At 38.6% G+C, this 22,277-nt stretch overlaps 1 protein-coding gene across 2 annotated transcripts in view; it reads left to right on the forward strand.

The window, feature by feature from the left end:
* Positions 1-1,807: 1,807 nt before the first annotated feature.
* The window catches only part of mmp16a (matrix metallopeptidase 16a (membrane-inserted)), a 75,443-nt gene continuing 54,973 nt past the window's right edge, over positions 1,808-22,277 (forward strand). Inside the window, exons 1-2 of one of the 2 annotated variants that reach the window (XM_086151451.1) lie at positions 1,808-2,340; positions 21,720-21,868. In XM_086151451.1, the coding sequence (XP_086007577.1) occupies positions 2,215-2,340; positions 21,720-21,868 (275 nt within the window). In that variant the 5' untranslated portion in view covers positions 1,808-2,214. The remainder of the gene's footprint in view (positions 2,341-21,719; positions 21,869-22,277) is intronic. The other variant, XM_086151450.1, reaches the window with a different exon arrangement.

The following is a 22,277-nucleotide window of genomic DNA, read 5'->3' on the forward strand; positions in this document are numbered from 1 at the left end:
TGATTTTGGGTAGCATTTAAATACATACTCACAATTTTCAATATTCAGGCCTTTGAATTTTCAAACTAGCGCCTTTTCATCATGATTAGGGCAATTATTCCAGACTGAATGCAATATTTCTGTTGCCAAATACTGACAAAAGAAGGAGCGAGCTTCCTGGGGGCTCTTTAGAGACAGCAGTCTTCTCAGTAATGACAGGCGACTGTGCATAATGGCTGGTTCCGTCAGCGGGGGCTGCCAGCGTCATAGCCTGTGACTCAGGGTAGCAACAGCCTTGACAACAACATACTGATTGACTGACACACATAGAGACAGTGTTGATTTTAGACATTGGCGGGTTACAGAAGGTTAGTGGGACAGATCATGAAATATCTGTATATAAGTGATGACATTTCACAATTGTTATTTGATTTGTGGTGAAAACCAGGACAATTATATCCTGGTCTATTATGTAAATAAACAAGGGCATTTTATTGTTGAGGCCTACTGATGTTTGTCGTCCTCTTATTCTCTACAACTACAAATATAAACAAGAGCTCAGCTGTGCAAAGGTCAACGATGACGTTCTTCATATGTGTAAACTGTGATAATGACTGTCACGATGCACAGAAATATTCATTCTGAACACTTTATATAAATTCAGGGCTCAGATGGGGTCACATAATTTCTTCTGATGGACAGCTGTCTCAGCTTAGACTGGTGTGTGTGTGTGTGTGTGGGTGTGTGTGTGCAAACTGAACCTTCATCAGAAGGCTAATGGTTTGCCAAACTTGGCTGTGATGCATTAGCATGCATGCTCCCACACACACACACACACACACACACACACACACACACACACACACACACACACACACACACAAACTTGCTACTCATCCCTCGGTGTTAGTCTAAGTGGAAATTCATTGATCCGGCTCATTACATTTGACCCTCCCCTATTATCTGTAAAGATAAGGGGTAAATGAAAAAAAATAGATTCTGTTTGGTTCAGCATTCTGAGGGAACCACAAGTTAATGTATGGCTCTTAAACAAGGTGACAGCACTCACATGCGTTGTACTCTACTTAATACAATGAGCACAGAAAAGCAAAAAAAAAAACAAAGATAAAAACACCAAAAAATTATGATTGCACTTTTACTTTGCAGGCTCCCACAACTTCGACGACATTGCAGAATTCTGAGAATTATGGATGAGCCATCACTGTCATAATCAACGTTTACTGGAAGGCTGATTCAAAACCATCTGAGAAGTATTGCGCTTCAGGGGAGTCATTTCTGTGTTTGAATGAAGCATCGAGCTCATGGTCGCCCTCTAGTGGTCAAAGACGCGCTGTGGGATTAAATTCAGTGTGAGTGCAATGTGTAATGAGGGATTTATATCAACAGTACAACAAAGGTATATTGTCAAAAGTTGGTGAAAAGATATTAGATTCCTGCTATTCTTGACATTTCAAAAGCAAGCTGTTTTTTTTTTTGTTTTTTTTTTGGAAACATGGCGAAGCAATGTAGTGGTCATTGCCTTTGTCAACATTTGCCATTGACCGGAAGAGCTTGACAAAGGATTCCAAGAGGGATCAAGGAAGTTTTTGTTTTGAAGAGAGTTATGAAGACGGAGTGCACGGATTTAAAAAAAAGGGAGATAGACGTTATTTTATAAAATGGAATTAAAAAATACAGTGCGCGTCGAGCGTGTTAACGCGACCCATCGCACCGACTGACCCGCCGGTGTTTCCATCACAAACCGGCCGGGAGAGAAAGGCAGAAAGGGGGAGGGGAGGGGGAGGAGGGCAGCCCGCGCATGCGCACTGGGCTCTGGAGCACGATTGAAAACGGGCAGCTATGCCGCGCGGCTCAGAGAACGGGCTGGACGCGTCCGCTCGGAACAACGTTTCGTGTGCCGGAGGACTATCCCGGGGACAGCGGGGACCGGGAGGCTGCTGACACGCGTTGACGGCAAGTCGTTCCCCCGGGGGGAACCACCTCCTCCTGAGACCCGAGCCGGAGCACTCGACGGATCCGCTCCCGTTCCCCCCCACGCCAGCCCTCCTCCACCACCACCTCCGCTGTTTTCTGCTTTGGCCAAGAGACGACAGACGCCGAGATGTTGCTGCTAAACGCCTAGGATTTACCGACTCGTGTTTCCGTTCTCTTCCCGTGTTGATATCGCGTGTAAATAAACCCGAACTGAGACAGAAACACCACCGTGGACTCACTATGGTTTTATTGGCGGCGCGCAGTAGGAGATGTGTTGATAGCTGCTGCGTGGGGACGTTATGCGTGCAGTTGTTGCTGTGGATTTTATGCGCCGTGAACGGAGAGGAGCAGCCGTTCAGTGTAGAGGTAAGAAAAGAAGCCAGGCCGTCATTCGTCGGCATCACACGCTAGCAATAATAATAATAATAACAATAATAAAATAACAATAATGATAATAATAAAATAATAATAATAGTATTAATATGCATATGTGCATTCACGCACTCAGCCCCCTGAAACATCACTTTAGTCTAATTCCACGGGTGTTTTACGCACACTGTGTGTTCATTGTGTTCGTCCAACAACAGGGGCTTTGTGGGACTTCCAGCTGGATTTAGTTGCATTTCTTCTCTCTTCACTCAAACTGTTTTTTTTTTTTTTTTTTTTTTTTTGAAAAAGTGAGGGCAATAAGATACAGATTGAGTTTAAAATTCCACCCGCAGTATCGAAGAATATAGTTTAATGATAAGTTTTATGAAGGAAAGCGATACCTGCTTTATTCCACCGTTATGCCATTTAATGAGGATTGAAACCTGGATCGAATTCAGCCGTGCAAACATACCATTAGTTTTTCTTCATTCAAGAACTCCGGCACGTACACCTAAGAGCACAAGATCGCTTGTATTCGTGCAACAAAGGCTCATAAGTCTATTTTGTCTTCATAAATTGATCTTCTGGGAGGCACGGTGGACAATGTGGGAATGCAGAAGGAGGATCTGTCCCGTGCATCTGACCTGCGGCTATCACTGATCGTTTGAAGGATCTTGGCTCACACTGAAACACTCAGTTAGCTTTTAAATCAAATAAAAATAAAAATCAGTCTGTATTTTCTTGTTGGGTGGTTTTATCAAAATGTGTGTTTGTTTCCAAAGTTGTATGCATTAGCTTTATACAGCGTCGCTCGGTAACCTCTCATTGTCTCTTTCACTTGGCTTCACACACACACACACACACACACACACACACACACACACACACACACACACACACACGGAGGAACATCCTGGCATATCTACTGACAGTCATTCACATCCACATGATTTGCAAGTTTGGCATGCCACAGTGCTCCCCACTGACCGAGCTGGCCATTAGATCCAGTCCAGATGCTACAGGTTATTCCGGTAAAAATTTCCGATCTCAGGTTACAAAAAAGAGGAAGAAGACGAACTATAAAGAAGTTTGTTCTTCTCTCTCCGTCTCTGTCCTGGTGTTGACTCAGCTGACCACTTTTACTGAAGTGCTCCTCTGTCTCTGACTTAGTCAGAAGGTGGCGGATTCTAATGGAGAAAAAAAAAAAAGCAAAACTTTGGTCTTTGGGCTCTTTGACTACCGAGGTTTGATTTCATGGATGAAATCACCATCGCTGCTGCTTCCCACAAGTTTCTTGCTGGTTCTTAGCTAATTTTTCACTAAGTTTCAGAGACTTAACGCTCATTCTTGCAAGCACGTACAGTTATTTATCGATGGTCTGATGCCACACACTTTGAATTGTCTGAGCAACATTTCAAGCAATGTCCTGGTGATTTTCATCTTTACTGAAACAGATGCGGGAAAAAGAAGCACTTCACAAACAAAACTCCCCTGATGGTTTCATATCGGAAGAAATCCCTGACTTGATTCCACAGTCGATCAAATGTCTGCTCTTCAGCTCAGCTTTGCTTTATGTCATAGTTAATAAAATAAACAAAAGCCTCATTGATCATGGCTGCTATTATCCTCATTCTAGAACCTCACATTCTCATCTCCCACGTCTTTCCTCCTCCATATGCATGTTCTCATTCTCCCTCAGCATGTGTCTTTCCCACGCTTTTCTTTGTTTGGTGCTCCATGTGAACACCACCACAACACTTTTAGCCATTTGAGTTGAGACTTTCTTGTTATACACTGGCACGCTTTGTTAATGGTGTGTTACACAACAGGTGGGCAGCCCATTGACTTGTAGTCTGCAGTATAACCTGCAGAGTCATTAAATTTTTAACCGCCAGATTAGATTTATGTTCAGTTTACATTCAAAGTGGGTGATGTGCCCGATATGACCGTGTAACTTATAATCACTCCATGCTTTTATGCTCCCATATAAAACTGTCACACAATCTGTGGAGAGGAAAGTTAAAGAGTGCCTGGAGTCATGTGATGGAAATTTAGTCAACAGTTTCCTCACTGTCCACCAGCAATAAACAGGCAAGACTGTGCAACTGGATGCCTTCTTGCTTTATTTATAGACAGTCGATGTCTGTCGGAATCAGCCAGTAAGTGACAAGCATAGAGCGGCAGGCTGAAATGTTGTGTACATTTCCCTTCCTTTTCTTTTGTTTCTTGCTTGTGTTTTCTTGAATAGGAAATAGCAAAGAAGTAGGACAAGGCTGCAGATTTGCATGCTTTTTTCTTGGATTAGTTATGATGATGATGATGATGATGATGATGATGATGATGATTATTTACCTACATTTTGATTACTGCTTGATATTTTTCTGTTTAGATTTCTGACTGTTATTGAAAAATATGTTATTTTATTGTTGGTCTTTTTTTCCAATATATATATATATATTTTTAAGTTTATTTCTTTAAAATAATTCTTTGCTATGATTTATGTATTTTCTTAAATTTTTGGTATTTGTCTGCTTTTTTGTTCAATTTCTACTGTCCCTTTGAGGTTTTCAGGTCATATTGGTCAGTTATAGTAGCTTGAAAGCTGACCGGAGAAAATCCATCAATTCTTGTTATTTTATGCCTTCTTTAAATGAATATAATTGCTATTTTTTGCAAATTTTCTGCCCAGCGTCTTAATGATTTTAAATAGATCTTTCTAAACACACAATTTCAAAAAATGGAAGGAAGATAGCTGTTAGTAGAAGTGTTTGTTCCATCAGGATGAATTATGTGGCAGCTTCAACAGGAGTGACAGCTATGTGCTTGAGTTTGTGCATGTGGTTCAGTGTGTATCTGTCCCAGAGGTTTAAGAGGTTAACAATACAGTCTAAGAAGAGTATTTTCTCAGCATAACAGGTAGGGTTTGATGTGGAGAGTCATTGTAACCCTAAACTGTAATTGCCAGACAAGTTCTAATCTTTAAAAGAAAACAAAAACTCTTTCCTTCATGAAAACTGGTCCTTTTTGATATGATTTCGTGGCAAAGCCGCCTCTGCTCTTAAACCAATGTTGTCAGTTAATTTTATACTAAAAGGAAAAAAACTAATGACATTGATCGGTTGGAAAAAGTATTATGAAGAAAGAGAAAATGGAGATTTAAAACTGGGTGGTTATCAGACTCTTCCACTGATCTTTCAGTAGAAACCACATCAAAATGATTTGATGTGATTTCTTCATGTCAGATTGTTCAAGCAAGAAACCAAACAAAAATTAGATGTTTGTAGAATTGCGTGCTGCCCTCCAGAAAGGTTCAGTTGTATTCCCGTTGTATTTCTTCACAATCTCAATAAACTGGTAACATCTCACTTCAGTGTTGTACTTGTATTCACTCCTGAAATACTCGTGAAATATCTGATCCCATGCATCTCGGCAGAGGTGTTCCTTGTAAATGAGTCACAGTTTTGCAGTTACTACAGTGACCTTTCTTTGCAGCCCGCCCCATCAGTTTAACGTGAAAAATACAGTCTGCTTGTCAGACAGCTGCTAATTACACTCCCAAAACAAGTGTAACAAGTTTACTTTATTATTTTTTTGGTTTATTCATCATTAAATTGATTCTTGTTGCATTTTTTCAGTAAATATACTCATTCATTGGGAGGCAAAGACAAGCGTCAGAGCTGGAGGTCGCAGAGATGAAGATGTTGAGGTTCTCTTTGGGAGTGACCAGGATGGATAGGATCAGGAACGATTCTATCAGAGGGACAGCTCATGTTAGATGTTTTGGTGAGAAGGTCAGAGTTGGTTGGGTCATGTAAAAAGTAGGGATAGTGAATATATTGGTTGACGGATGCTGGAATTGGAGCTGCCAGGCAGGAGGTCTTGAGGAAGACCAAAGAGAAGATTTATGGACGTAGTGAGAGAGGATATGAAGGAAGTTAGTGTGAGAGAGGAGGATACAGAGAATAGGGTTAGGTGGAAAAGGTTGATTTGCTGTGGCGACCCCTGAAGGGAAAAGCTGAAAGGAAAAGAAAGAAGACTGGGGTGTAACAGTTTATCATAAAAATAGCGGAAAGTTCACGACAAATGCATAATAAACATTGCTGCAAATAACTTGTTTGTATACTTGTTCCTTCTTTTACTTTTTGTCAGTATTTGGGCAAAAACCCAAACACGACATGGAAGCACTCATGCCCGATGAGCATTTTAAACCATGGCAATGGTATATTACTGCGAGAAATCAGGTGCAGCCATTTAGCCCTTTGTCACATTGTGTCTATTTGTTCATCAGACAATGGAAAGGTGCTGATTAAGAAATAATTCCAATTACATTTTGTTTCTGCAATGCAATGTCAATAAAGTCTATTCTATTCTATTCTATTCTATTCTATTCGATAATGTGTCGCAAAGCAGAGATTAGGTCTGCCAGTCAGTGTGAGGCGTGTTCCAACAGTTATTTGTATATATGGTTGTTTCAGATTAATAACTTGTTGGTTTTAGTTCACGTTTGGGGTATTTTTGTGTAATTGTAGTTATTTTGGGTTTGGTAATTTTGTGGTTGGCAGGCTATCCAGTTCTTTTGAATTTGGAGATTTAAAGGTAATTTCTTGCAAATATTCTGTGTTTTTTTTTCATTTTTTACTTATTTCTAATCTGATACTTTGTAAACTTTCCTTTCAGTTAGCAAGTTTGAATCTCTGGGGAAATCGCTGATTCAGAGATAATGTGAAGTAAAACCAACACACTTTAACATTGCTTTCCCTGATGTGTAATAATTGACTCTGTTTGTATATCCACCAGTCTATGCATCGGAAACTTAAAAAGAAACTATCCCTTGGACATTTAGCCCAAGGACACTTGCATGGAGGCAAGAGGAGCTGGCATTTGAACTTCCAACGTTGTGATTGGAGGGATGCCCCAAGACCAAATGAGCCACAGCCAACTCGCAAGTCGTACCTATTTGAGTCCATGATGTTTGTCAGTTGTATGAATGCAGTTATATTATAGATGAAAACATGGTAATATGCATTTGTCTCACACATGTAACTTTCAATAGGAAGGAAAATGCAGAAATTGATGAATGTCATTGGACAATGATAATTACAAAAATATGTATTTTACCAATTTAAACAAGTATAGTGATGTAGAGCTTTATTCCACCGCCAATACGTTTTAAATGTGATAGAAACAGTAAATGATTGTTTATCTCAATACATGGCCCTGTGATTGACTGGCGACCGGTCCTGGATGAGCGATGCCTTTCGTTCAATGACAGCTACGATAGGCTCCAGGCACCCCTGACCCCGACAATAGGATAATGTCGATATGAAAGAATGGCCAATATCCTGGAAAAAAAAAAAAAAATCGAAAATTTTCCAGTAATTTTTTGAATGATCAAGGTCTGACTTTGGTAGTAATTTAAACAATGGTACCTTTTTCCTTTTTGCTTTTTCTCAATGTGATGTTCTACTCACTTCCTTTTTGACTTTTGCCATTTCTTGGCACCATTTTGGGAAGGGGAATCCTTGCTGAATATCATCGCTGAGTTATTGCAAAGTTACTTTTTCATTTTTCCCTTACCCAATGTTTTTTTTTTTTTAACCAACTGTATAAAGCCCCCATATGTATGTGAGAAAAAACTCGCAGGCCGCATTAACTCAAACATTCGATTTCAGGCAGGGGACCACAAAATATTATTCCAAGGGCCGCAATGGGCCCGCGGGCCGCGAGTCTGATACCCCTGCCTTAATGTGTACATCTGCATGCTTTATATATAATAGAAAACGTCTCATCAATATCATGCTGTGGATTTGCTGCCCCGTGTCAAACACCTCTAATTTAAACTACTTGATACCTCATATCTGTTGCATTGTCACGTTACCAGTTGGCAAGACCAGCTGCATCTGTGTAGTGGTGTGTATGCGTATGTTTGCTTGTGTGTGTGTGTGTGTGTGTGTATGTCTGCAGTCTTGTGGTCCCTCTGCCTGAATATGTGTCTTCACTTCCTTGATTGTGAAGCGGTGTGTTGATGTTCCTCCCCAGTCCTATTTACCGAGGCAGGGGCTTCTCTGACCTCACTGCCCTGAACTCTGCCAGTTCACTTGCTCAGCAGACCAGAGGAAAGATCGGAGCGATGTCTGTGAGTCAGGAAGTGGTTGCCAGGCTATATTTAGGCTGAAATATTATTGCACACAATCCCAAAGCGTGCTCACATAACTTTGACGGTTTATTCGTCCCTGCCGCTTTATGCTTTAAAGCTGTTTTTGTTTTCCCCTGTGTCTATTTCCCAGAATCCTACCTGTGCAAAGGTGACCATTTCCATTATTAAACGACTGATGATGTTAAAAAAAAAAGCTTTCCTTATTTTCCACTTAGAGAAAACTGCTCAATATCTAGATCAAAATAGCCTAAAATTTAAAAATGGTCCCGATTCCCGATGTTCAGCGCAGCAAATGGGAAAGGCTTTAGTGACGGCTGGTTTGATTTCTTTACCTCACTCATCGAGCAGGACAGGCCTTTATTCTTGTGCGGGGACTTTCTTCTGACTTTAAATCATTTTTTTTAGCCAAATTTCACATAATTTACCGCTGAGTTTTTAACTCATTTTTGGAACTGAGTTTCTAGGTAATTTAATCCTACTTTTACAATATAACCCGTTCTTATGAGGGATTATCTTTTTCTTGTGTATGCCTCTGTTTTTTTTACTCCCTGCCATGAAAGTGTAAACGTTATAAGTCCCTATCAATGTGTTTTTTCTTTCTTACTTACACATTTCTATCGTTCTATCGTCTATCGTATCGTACTGTAATGATAATTTTAAGGTAATTTGTTGCTTTTACGTTTGAGGGGTAAATTCATGTTTATTATGTTTCTTGCTGTGTTTTGTGTAGTTTTTTGTTAATTTTCAAATAATTTATTGCCAATTCTACTCATTTTTCATCTAATTTCTCATTGATTTTTGTAGAATATTATACATTTTCATACTTTGGAATTTTTGTGTCATTCATGCTGTATTTACATTATTTATTTAATGTATTAACTTATTGTGATTTAGCTTATTGTAGGGATATATTGGGGATATTTAGGTCATTTTTCTTAGATGATTCCCCGCTGCATGTTAGATTTATTGCATGTCCTTTGGTTCTCATATTTTGCACTTTACATGTTGAAAAGTTGCCTGTGCTTTTTCCACACTTTCCCTGTCTCTGTGCAAGACAGCATACTTTTGAGTATATTTATATCGGCTTGATTTGATCCATTTCTCACTGTGGAGTCCTATGGATTCCCACAATTGCGTCTGTACGTACACACACATAGACTCTGACACACACACACACGTACAAACTCACACAGGCGTCTTTACGTCATTTGGCTCATATGTGAGAGCAGATTTCTGAGCCACCAGGGTGTCGGTGACAGTCTATTCACCCAATCCTGCAGAAACACACACCTGCACCGACCTAAATGATTCATAATCTTGCTCTCTTTCTTTCTCTCACACAGACACGCTTGTTACAATAGTGTTTTGTTTTAATTTGTCTCCACAGATCCACTGGCATCTTAATGTGACTGACACTGTATCACTCATGAGCTTATTACTGAATGCTTGTTTGCATTCGCTGCGTGTGTACATTTTTTTTACACTTTTATAGCACTTTTTTATCACATTGCTCAGTTTTATCAATTACAGTAGCGCAAATCATCTGTTTCTATTTTCAATAGCATCATTGATTAAAATCATTTACCGGTGTATTTAAATGTGTGAGAATTGCAAAACAAATGCAAAAAGTAACATGGATCAATTGCCATTTTTTTTAACCCTTCACTTAGTTAGTGGGCTGTCATTTGACATCCCGATCTAAACATTTTTACACCATCATTACAAACTTTTTTCGTCATCAAAATGATTTGGGAATTTCCCCTCTCCCTCTCCAGTCCCCCAAGAACTCCCCCGAGAGATATTCAGCTCAAAAGGCAGTGTTCTGATCAGTATGTACGATCAGACTTTGACATTTCTGTGTGACATTTTTGTGACATTTTATCCTAATGGGATGACCAAGAGGGTGGGCATGGTGTGCATACACCTTATTTTTTTTATTTTTTCAAAACATGAATATGTAGCGAAATATCAGTCTTCAAGTGCTTGTTAAAAGTCATCTTTTGTATGTGAGATATTTCACTTTTCCCCTTTGGTTTCAGCAAATAGTAATGTGTGTGTATGTTTGTGGGCGCGCGTGTGTGGGTTGTGGGCAGGAAGGCTGTGGTTGCCTTGACGACCCTGGCACACTTACCAGTGGTTCCCGGCCTTTTGAATAATTGAAGGTGGTCCAAAGGGAGTTGGGTCGAGGATTGTGGGTGGGTGGGAAGTGAGGAGGGGGTCGTATTCCGACAAGCCATCAGGTACTTTGACGTCTAATCTGTCAGTGATCCCTTTTCCCCTTTTCAAACCAATCTAAGAACTACGAATTAGTAAAATGTTTTTGATTTTTTTTTCCACCAAGAAACAAATTCTCATATCAACTATTTTTGATGTTTGGCCCTAAGGTTTGCTACATATTTTACTCCCTGGAAGTGCAATCATTCAATAAGCATAATGATTGTAGTCATTAACAATCGCCATCAACACTACGGGAAGTTTTACAACTCACAATCCATTTACCCCCACTTGAGTAAAAGGTATGGTGAAAGTATCTGTTTCTATTTTTTTGTTCTTCATGTTGCTTTGTCAAACTTTTTGCACATTGTTTGCTTGAAGATGGTCGTAATCTTAGAAGCTCCACCACTTCCGCGTGACAAGTATTCATTGCCGGTTTGGACGATTTTTATGTGCCACTCTTCCTTAAACTGCTTTAACTTTGGTAGATCTGGAACTCGTGGTGAAGGAAAGGTCAGAATAGTTTACTGTTTTTTTCCAAGAAGAGAGATAATCGCATTCACTCAGCATCCCTGTGTGCTAGTCGTTTTCCGATTAAACAAGAAGTGTAGAGGAGCATCAGCGGTCAGAGCTGACGGCCAACGTTTTGCATTTTGGGGACACTTCCCTCTTGTTTTCTGACACTTTTCAGGTTGCACAGTGTCTTATGGTTAACTACTGTAACTGATGCATACTGTTGTTTCACAGTGCTTAGATTAGTGGCTCGAAAGTTGTTAAGGTTCTGATACAAGTCACAACACTTAGTGGATTTCGTTAATACAGCCGTGACTCGAGAACATATACATATACATATACATATACATATACATATACATATACATATACATATACATATACACGCATAAATATATATATTGTATAAATCAATTTATTGAGCATTTATTTTGATACATTGGAATTGTAATAACTAATCTTACTTTTTACATCCAGGATACCTATTTAGCTAGTTCTTTTTTTATCCCCAGGAAAAAAAACAAATATAGAAAGAATTTACCAAAAAACTCAGGAGGAAGTGATCTAAAATTCCACCATTTTGAAAGCAGTTTGTGCCACACTTCCCTCTATAAATTCAGTTAAAATAACTAAGATATAAGACATAAATGAAAGAAAAACTCACATTGGGTAATCCATTTCAGTTCACCAGGGTAGGATAATGTGTACTTATATGTTTTTTATGTCATTTCATAATAGAAATGGAGTTTATATAAAACTTCCAGAGCTTTAGAAGCTTGTGGTGTTACAAATCGATTCGCATTTTCGACAGTATCATGAACCTCTCAGGGGAACAGCGTGAGCAGGATGGGGCTCTTTAGACAAAATAAGGGTGTAGTGCTTCCTCACACTGCTGTCCATGACTTACCTAGGTGGCAATCGACTCCAACCCAGACCTTAATCGGAAAAGCATTTTCTTCTCTTCTCTAATTTTACATGTTAAAGTCTCATTAATGTAAACATTTCGGCCTTCACGTCTAACCAAAGCACCACAGTTGTGCCTACAACTCACTAAAGAAGGGAAAACAAAAGCCACTTGTAACCGGAGTAACTGAGCTCCCGTCAGCTGTCGCGTCACAACACGAGCGGTGAGGGCTCCTCTCTACCCACCAACCTTCTCCAGGCCTCATCTCATCTATAATAGAGCGTTTCTTTACAGTTTGGCCTTCTGATGCCGCACATCACCTAATTAATTAGGCCGCCTTCTGGTTTTCAGGTAGCAGGCCAGATCGGCTTTATGAGGGGTGGTCTGGTGATGCAAACACATTGAGTTCACTCAGTGCAGTGCCTGTTTGCTGCATATGGCTGAGGCTGACGCCTCTGTCACTAATGTACTGCCCTCTGTTTGACTTCCATGTTGTTCTCCAGTTCTCATTTTTATTCTGTGATGCAGTCAAGTGAGTCGTTGTTGACAGAGCTTTTTTTTTTTTTACACCAGGAAAGTTTTTTAGTTGAGTGTCACACCAGTCTGTCTTTGCTGTCTCAATTGGAAGGATCAAGAATTTAAATCACAAGCCGTTTTTCTTGCAGCGTAACAAAGTTGGAAAGAAAAGAAGCAGTTATTGGTGGAGGTGTGCCTAAGCGCCTCTTATAGTAGAAGCAACACAGAATCCCACTTCAAAGTGAAAAGAAATCATATGAGGAGAATCCAGAAACAGGCAGTGATGCATTTTAGCCGGTGGGGTCCTTATCGTCCACCATTTTTAGGAGTGGAAAGAACATTTTAGCCACATTATATCTCCACTCACTCTGTAAATGTTAGGCCACTTTTACAAAGAACATAAAGTGATGAGATTATTTTAATTTCTTTTGAATATGATGCCATTAACCCAGTAATTTTGTTGTAGGGTAGTAGTAGGGTTATTTTCATGACAAATGTTTGCACTGCTCCAAAATGAACGTGAATGAATGTTGAAGTTTAGGAATCAAGGGATATCGAGCTCAATACAGTACATTTATCTTTAATTCAATAAAAAACTTTCATCAACAAAAGGCTTAATACATACAAAAATTTCGAGAATATTCATATTTTTGAACCAATTATTTTTGAACCATTCAAATTGCAAACATTTCTTAAACTACATTACATTCCTATATTTTTTGTTTGCTACTTATAATGTTGTGTTGCTGATTGGCATTACTATACCAGGGGTGGGCAATTATTTTGGCTGGCGTGCCACATTTCTTATTTAATATTTATGCACGGGCTAACTAGGTGAACAAACTGAAATTTGCAGCATAAATATTTCAATTTTTGGCATTTTATCTCAATTTTAAAATTATTAATAATAATATAAATGTACCGACCGACATTACTTTGGAAAAAAATTAAAGGAAAAAAATTGAAAAGGAAAAAAATAAGTTTCTAAATTCAATATTGATTGAAAATACTTTTGTTGAAATTTTCAAAGAAAATAGTTTGGCGGGCCGGATAAAAATGCAAAATGGGTTGGATGTGGCCAGCGGGCCGTAAACGGCCACATCTGATCTGCACTGATATTCATGAAAGCATATTTGTTTCGAGAACACTTAGACTAAATTATCAAATAAATTGGTCTTAATCACTACTTTTGACACTGTTGGCTCTACCACTTGTAAAAACTAAAAGCACAATGAATTGTGTGAAAAAACAACCAATCAGAGATTTTTCTCAGAGACCTTACACTCAAAAATTAATGTAAATTCAAGAAATACACTATTTTTTCTTTTTACTAAATCAGGCTTGGTCTTTCTCTATGTTTTATACTTATTTCTAAACTAAATCATAAGAGCTCCTCATTCATATTTAATGAATGGATAAAAGCGTGTTATCAAAAGTTCACATATGTCTCTCGCAGAAGTACAATGTTTACAGACAATTTTCTTATTGCTATCAATTATGAATAGGACTCAAGAGGAAAGGTAGAAAATTGAACAAAAAAAAAAAACAACAACAAAAAAAGAAAATCATATTATGTATGATTAGTGTTCCATCTCTTCATTATTGCCTACATGGAGCAGAAACTGCCGCTGTACTGAACTGCACCATCATTGCTCATATGATTTCTGTATATCCCTGTGAAGTGAGAAGGTGCAGGGGAATTCCTGTCTCATTGAGCAAGGAGACTGTTGAGCCTCAGCCTCCTGCTCCTAGGAATCCTTACATCGGCAGAACCCTGGGAACCATAGATCATGCAGAAAAAGAATGAATCAATGAAAAACAGAATAGAGCAACGGAGCGGGACAATAAAAAAGAAAAAAAAATAGCTACAGAGACAGAGGAGTGTGGACAAAGCAAAGATCTCAGACCTGATGCAGCAAAAAAGAAAAAAACACTGACTGTGTTACAAGAAAAAGATGGGCCGTGATTCTGGGAGTGTTGAAGATCTGGCAGAGGGCCTTAGCAGTCGAGATGAAATGAGCTTCACAAAAGACGTGTGAATTTTATCTCACATTTAGTGACATTCACATTTAGCTTACAGCCATCACAGCGATCCTTGCTAAAAGATGTTGGGTTTGAATGAAATGAAAAAAAAAATCACACTTACAGTGAAGGTAGTGCACGCCAGTGATGTTCAATACCAAAATAACATTTGGTTGTTTAAAGTTTAGAAATGCAATAATGACACTATTGAGCCACTTGAACTTGTGCAAGGGCAGAGACACACACCGAAAACAGATCATGGGATCAGTGACTTGGACACAGTCGTTGAATGTTGATATTGGTGTATTTCTTGAGCTCATGGTTTTCAATCAACTTTCTATGTGTTCATTTTGATTCTGGAAATATTAGGTTTTATGGCCATTTGAATACAGATATTAAATAATATCCAATTGAATGATCAACTAATGAAAAGAATGGTCCTTAAGTGAACTCGTGGGGTTGAAAATGCCTCCAATGGTCTCAACAGTTCCAGACAGCCGGAATAAAATAGAATATGATTGTCTTGGCGCTACATTATTGATAAAAAAAAAAAAAAAACTGTGTTAGGAATAAAATTATGCTGCTCAGCTAAACCAGGCTCTTATTAGTTATATAGTCTATGGTATTTACCCAGTACAATACTTTGCCCAGTTTGTTGGATACGCTGTTAAGGTGTCGCCTGTACAATCCTGGATGTAATCAGTCCCTCCTTGGCGAATAAGGTGGTGTTAACTCTGCGTATGTGATCATTGACAAACTTCCCTCTCAGATCCTTCTGTCGCACCCTCGGTTCAGAAGGCCAACGTCTCCCTTGTTCAGCAATATTTAAAAAAAAGGGGAAGTGAAACATTCTTTTCCCGTGCACTTCATTTCCAAAGCTTTGCTTCCTGTAAATACCACCATGGCACATTCAAACAACATCCAGCCAAGATCTCTCAACAGGTGTCCTGTGACCTCATGAATCTGAGTCACCGTCATCCATAAGGATGATGTCAGTGCTGAACGGGCCTCCCGTGGCCTACATCCCCTACTGCATTCAGTAACTTTAACCCAGATGAAGCGCACATCGTTAAAATCCTGAAAAATGTTAAAAATTCTGTGTAAGTATAAATATGGGCAGAAGATGTTCACTAAATCCATCCATCCAAGGTTTTGTAGTGACATGCTCCATGGAGATGTCTTTTAAATTAGCCCTTTCTTTAAAATAGTGACACACAACCTTCCATCATCAAACTCAGTGTTGCAATTTAAGACACCTCAATGAAGCAAAGTATAATTCTCAGCTCCGGTAGCCCTCCTGCTCATCCAGGTGCATTTGTATTTCTATATCAACATCGGTATGAGCCTATCAAAAGCCAAGTATTGATTATCTGTTAAAAAAACAGTAGCTATGACTGAGACAGAGATGTCTCACAACAATACAAGCAAAAACACATATTGGCTTATTCAAGCAACATCAAAACTGTCTCTTAAAAGCCATCTCTGTCCTGTTTTCCTTGCCTCCTCCATTTACATAATACATGATGTGACTCATGCTGCACAGATACACTTTTCTGAAATGCCAAACAGTATCATAAAACATGTTGAGTTAAAACATTTTGGTTCTGTGGGTGTGAGTGAAGTAATACACTGGAAATATATACTAGACAATAGCGACTGCGGCGTCTTACTAATATAACTGATTTGTACATGAAGTTATATTGCATTGACACAATTGTAAAGAATAGTAAGTGGCTTTTTGTATGAAAGCTTCATTTTCAAAATGAGAAAAGCGTTTTTTCACTTACATAGCCCTTTCATCACCTTACTGTTTCATTGCACTTGACACTGGACTTTGCATTCACTCATTCACACTCCCACGTCAAGCTGCTGAGATGCCATGCATGTTGCTAACTGAACCATTGCGAATAACTGGATGTTTGGCCCAAGAACACTTCAGCATGCAGAAAGGAAAAGCCAACTTTCTGGTACTATACCATCTGATCAACCACCGCGCCCAGTGATCTCTCCTTTGTGTAATGTGTCGTACGTAGTGAAGCTTGCTCTGCAAGCACAGTCAGAATTGAACAGAAAAGCTCCATTGTGATTGTAAGGTGCAATACAACACAAATAATACGTTCTCACAAAAACATTGGGTAAAAAAAGGGGAAAAAGGTAGTACTATTTAGATATTTGTTTGGATAAAGTTGTTCTGCCACATCTAAGCTAAAAACATTTTCAGTATTATCTGTGTTCCTTTCTTTTTTCCCCGCCAGCCTCAGAGAAGTTACAGAGTCAGTGGTCAGGGCGAAGCCAAAAGTGGCTCAGCTCGTCTTGAGAGCAGATGTGAGGAAAAGACATGGGAAAGGACAGATGATTACAGGAGAGGAAAAGAGAAAGTAGGCATTCGTAGACATTAGAAGAACGACCAAAAACGTCAACATGAAAGAGAAAATAACACTGGAAGAAGCACTGTGGAAAGTGCCAGAACAAGTCTAGAGCTTGATTCTTGTTTCATACTTGCTGTTTCAACGGGCTTGAGTGAAATAAGCTTGAAACTTAGATGCATCGAAATTTGAACCAAGAAAGAGTAGCATTCAGTTAAAAAAAGTCATTATCCTAGTTAAAAATTCAAACCCTTTCTTTTCTTTCACTGAAATAGCCGAATGAAGTCCTTCATTGTTCTTTCGCTCAATTGGTATGAGAAAGAAAAAATAAAGTTGGTCGCTGTCACGGTTATGTCAAAAGGTTGACATAGGTCTCATAAAGGCTGGCTCTGTAAAGCATAATCTTTGATTGTGGGGCTGGAAGATATCTCTCTATGAGGGTGCATGTTCAATGGATCATATATTTTTTTGTTTGTCCCCCTGCAATACGATGCATCGTGTTTAAGCTGTGGGCTCTCTGACAATAACAGCCATCAATTTTATTTCAATGGAGCCACATCTGCATAACTTTGTCTCAATGAACGGAGACATGAGTTCAGGACATTTTGTCCCAAAACTCTGACTCTTCCTCCTCAGCCACTTAAAATAAAAGTCTTAAAATTTCAAACTTGGGTTAAAGAGGACTCAGCAGATTTGAATTTAAGATTAGCATGTCTTTAAGAAGTGCTATGTGGTTGTAATATAGACTGAGTGATGTTTGCACTGCTTTAAAGTTTCAGAGTTTCTGAGCCTGTCTTGTAGAAATTCAACACTTCTCTTGAGATTAAAATATGCCCTTTCAACTTTACACTTGGGATTTTATGAAAGCATGAAAGTAAGGAAGCTCAATGCAAAGTCAGTGTGATTTGTAAAGCATCCGCTTTCGTTATACTCCAATTAAGGAGGGAAATTCACCCCTGCAGAAACCTTTTAACTGGGGAAAATGAAAGAAACGTCTGATCTGTATGTGCTGTCAGACAGACAGAGCAACTTTTTTACTTGTGGATGCAACGGTGCTCAGCAGACGTGTGATTACAAAGCTGCACTCTCAGTACCTGAGTAGTAGGTATCTCTTAGTGGGTAACAAACATCAAAATATGCCATCAACAAACTAGGTGAGAGGGAGGAGTGAGGTCGGTAGTAATATTGAACTATATTGGTAGCAAGGGAAGAATGACACGTGAGGAGGGAGCCTGGCTGAAGAAAGGTTCAAAGGAATGTTAATAATGACACAAATTACGATTTGACGTCATTCACAACGCCAAAAATAGGGCATCATAAGTCACTGCTACAGAGAGAATGTGTGAATTTGCCTGCCTTTTATTCCTCTACAGGAAGTAGGTAGGTGGAGCACTTGGGATTTGTTCCAATCTCATTAATGATCAACTACAGAGAAAAAGATTGGCTTACATGCAAAACTTTCATGGTAAAGCTAATATGAGACGCTCGCTCCATCTACAACCGGACATTGCCAGTCCAAATAATTAAGTCGAGAATGTCTTGTCTTATTCACACAACATGCATTCTCCTCAGAGCAAGGCAATGAGAGATGCTGTGCTGAGAAAAAAAAAAAAAAATCATATTAGTATCAGATACTTTCAAAAGTCCAGTAAAGACCTCTATTCTTAGAGACAACACAATAAAGTGTTTTCTTGTTTGACATTAAAAGCAAATAACCCATTCAGGACATCAATCAACCTCACGGGCAATAGCCATATTGTATTTAGCAAAAACGCCCTCATGCTCTTGTAGGCATTGGTTAGATTTTGAATCCCCTTTAGATAATTAGTTTTGACTGATCCAGGAATCCCAGGTATGTTGGAAAAACAGAATGAATGTTGTGTGTGTGAGGGTGGGGAAGTAGGTGAGTAGGTCTGTTGACTTCATTTACTTACTTCCTCCTTCTGTATAAAGATTGACAATGATATCTACAATACTGAAAACTAACTATTTGGCTTTTTCATTGAACTCAGGCAATATGCATTTCTTTAATAGAAATATCTAAGATAAGATAAGATAAACTTTATTGATCCCCATAGGGGATATTCCTTTGTCACAGCAGCATTAACAGTTATGTCAAAAAAAAGGAAAGTAAATATGAGTATAGATAGAAAAGCAGAAGACAAAAGATAGCAGTACATCCACAAATAAATAGACAGCAACAACAACATCTGGATATTTTCATCTAAAATGAATAATAATAGTTTGCAAAGGAATTTGGTCCTACATGTTATCAGTCATAAGGCTGATTTTCCTATTTTCAAATCAGCATAAGCTGATTAATTGTGTACACCTGTGGCCTACGAAAAAAAAAAAATGAATTAAATTTTCTAAAAGAGTTCAAGGTGAATAATCATTTGGATAGAATGCAAACTAGAACACCTAAATAAGCATCTTGAGAAAGCAATTTGTACCGTGGTCGGTTAAAAAGAGGAAACATTGCTCTAAAACCACTTAATTGCTTTGGCTCAGTGTGAATTGTTAATGAGAAAGTACTTAAAGGCAAGAGAGTGCTGGATTTGTATTCAATTTACTGATGTCAAGTAAAAAATTCTCTATTCTCATTCAGGTATTGCCTTATTAATCAAGTCTGATGTTCAGTGGGTAGTTATAAACAATTTAGCACTCCTCTCATCCAGACCTCAATGACATTTGGGGATATGGAAATGTTTTTTTCATGAACAGTTTGTGGGAGTGGAACATATATTCCTCACTGTGAAGACCATGGACTCTTGTATTAGTTTGGGCCTCAGGTTCCGATTCATTACACCTCTATTATAAAAGGTCACTATTGTATAATGTTTTCGACAGCACTACAACATTGACAAAGTAATAATTTCCCTTGCGTATTCACCCAAGGAAATGGACCCCCAGCATTCTCATACCTCCGATGTCAGATTTAGCTTCACAGCACAGATCCACTTTGGACAATATCGCAGTAGCCTGATCCTTTTAGTCAAAAGTGTATAGTTTTGTTATAATTAACATATGATATGACATCCTCGAATACTAGCCTTTTTGCTACTATTTTCGCCCTTTCTATAGACATTATATATGCACCTTTATATACATACATACACAAGACCTCTCTTTGTTTGTCCCAGTTTTGTCGCCTGTCCAATGGATTTCCATAGAGCCCCCTGGTTGCTTGGAACCTGACAGAAAGCTCGCTCAGTGTAATAGCTTTTGACACACATTTGTTCCCTTGATGAGTAATGCTTTGCCTTTAATTGCATTCTCCACGCTTTTTCTTGTACTGTACTTCCATTCCTGCTATCCAGAGCAGCAGGCCAGCTGAAGTAGCTCGGCAACACTGTATTAGAACAGGACTTTCAACTCGCCGCTCCACAGAATGAGTGGAAATTGAAGCAAATTTGCCGCCTGACAGTTTATTGGGTTTTTGAGATCCTAGGTCGTTACTGTGTTTGTGTTGTTTTGCTTCACTTCAAAGGGTACAATTTATTCTTGCCTTTTATTGTTTGGTTGGCTTTGTGTTGCCAAAAGCAGCAGTTGGCGAATCTGTTTACCATTTTACTGGGAGAATACAAAGTGACTGGGACTATCCAAATCCCTAAAGCCTCTTGGGTGGGAAAGCCCAGCCGACCCACATCTCCCGACTTTCCGAAGATCTGAGCTGTTATTTTCTTTGGCAGGGTTTTATAAGGACACTGAAAGGTTTATTACTCTGAAGCTTCTCACTGACAAACCAACTGACATGATAACAGATGACATTCTGCCCCACAGACTCGTGATTCTCCTCTTCCGTCTTCTTATGTTCTAGTTTAGTGCTGTAAAAAAAATATATATATATATTGATTTTTTATTTTTTTTATTTTTTACTCTCTGCTCACTTGTCAGTTTTAATGATATGAACTGTTTTACAGTCCAAAAAAAAAATGTTTTTTTTCAGGTAAATTGTCATCTTATCTACATTGCCATCGTGGTTAATGGATCATATTAATAGCTGATTCTTTGACCAATTCACATAAATGACACATGTATATTGCCAAGTCTATACTTTTTGTATACTGTATAGTGTCATATAGTGTTGGCATTGCATACTTTAAAACAAACATACAGATACACAGACATACAAACACAGACAAATCTTTTTCAAAAGGGAACGGAAGGTTTTGTTTACTAGTATATATACAAGACTTGAGGTGTTGGTTTGAAGATGTAGTTTGTCTGACAGATGTTAAAGACTTAAAGTTCAATACGCGCATGTTATATTTAAGAAAGAATGAAAGCAGCCACGATATTAAAGGTTCTATTTATTCCCTTTGATGCATGTAACAATTTAGAAACCCTTCAAAGCTTCTACTTCCCAGTTTGCTTACTACCTTCTCCAGCAAATTGAAATTCAACCGTGAAGGGTTCAAACCAGGCAAGTCGAGCAAATGTGAGCAGTCCCACAACATTTGAAATTAATCAGTTTGCTGTTTTGTTTCAGGAATTACTGTCTACCATCTGTAAAATTCCCAAAAAGGAAAGCCGCGGGCCTTGGATTTGACACTTTGGATTTTAAATAAATTCGAACTAGTTGCTAAATACTTTATGTGCTTGTGATTAATCAATTTTGACATCACTGAAATTATGTGAAACCTTTTCATTCCTTTTTTCTTTGTTTTTTTTTTCTTGACAGGCTTGGCTCCAGAGGTATGGCTACCTCCCACCTGCAGATCCCAGAATGTCAGTGTTGCGTTCTGCTCGAGTCATGCAGTCTGCTATCGCTGCTATGCAGCGCCGCTATGGCCTCAACGTTACAGGCACCCTGGACAGCAACACCATAGAGTGAGTCTCAAACACATATTTAATACAAGAATACAAGAAGTCTGGACTGTGTTGACATTAACTTGAAGAATTTTTCCCGCTGTTGTAATTATACCTTCACATTTCAACAAAATTGGTGTTCATGGTAAATTGAATGTCATTCAAATTTAACTGAAGAGCAAGTGATGATCAAGAGCAAACAATAATCATATATATTATCTGCACTGTTGGGCATTTGAATTAATGTGATACATGAATTTTTATTTCTATTTCTCATTTATACATTCTAATTAATAGATTTATTTAATATGTCCCTCTTGTACCTTTAATATCTTAATAACGCTAACAAATATCCGGGCACAGTTTTGCTTCAACAGAACAGAAGCGTCCCAAAATACAGTGGTTCATTAAGCAGTGTGAAAATGAGGCG

The sequence above is a fragment of the Fistularia commersonii genome, chromosome 8 (genome assembly GCF_037954325.1).
Source record: "Fistularia commersonii isolate RoL2024-O1a breed Wild chromosome 8, RoL_Fcom_v1.0, whole genome shotgun sequence".
Taxonomy (NCBI): Eukaryota; Metazoa; Chordata; class Actinopteri; order Syngnathiformes; family Fistulariidae; genus Fistularia; species Fistularia commersonii.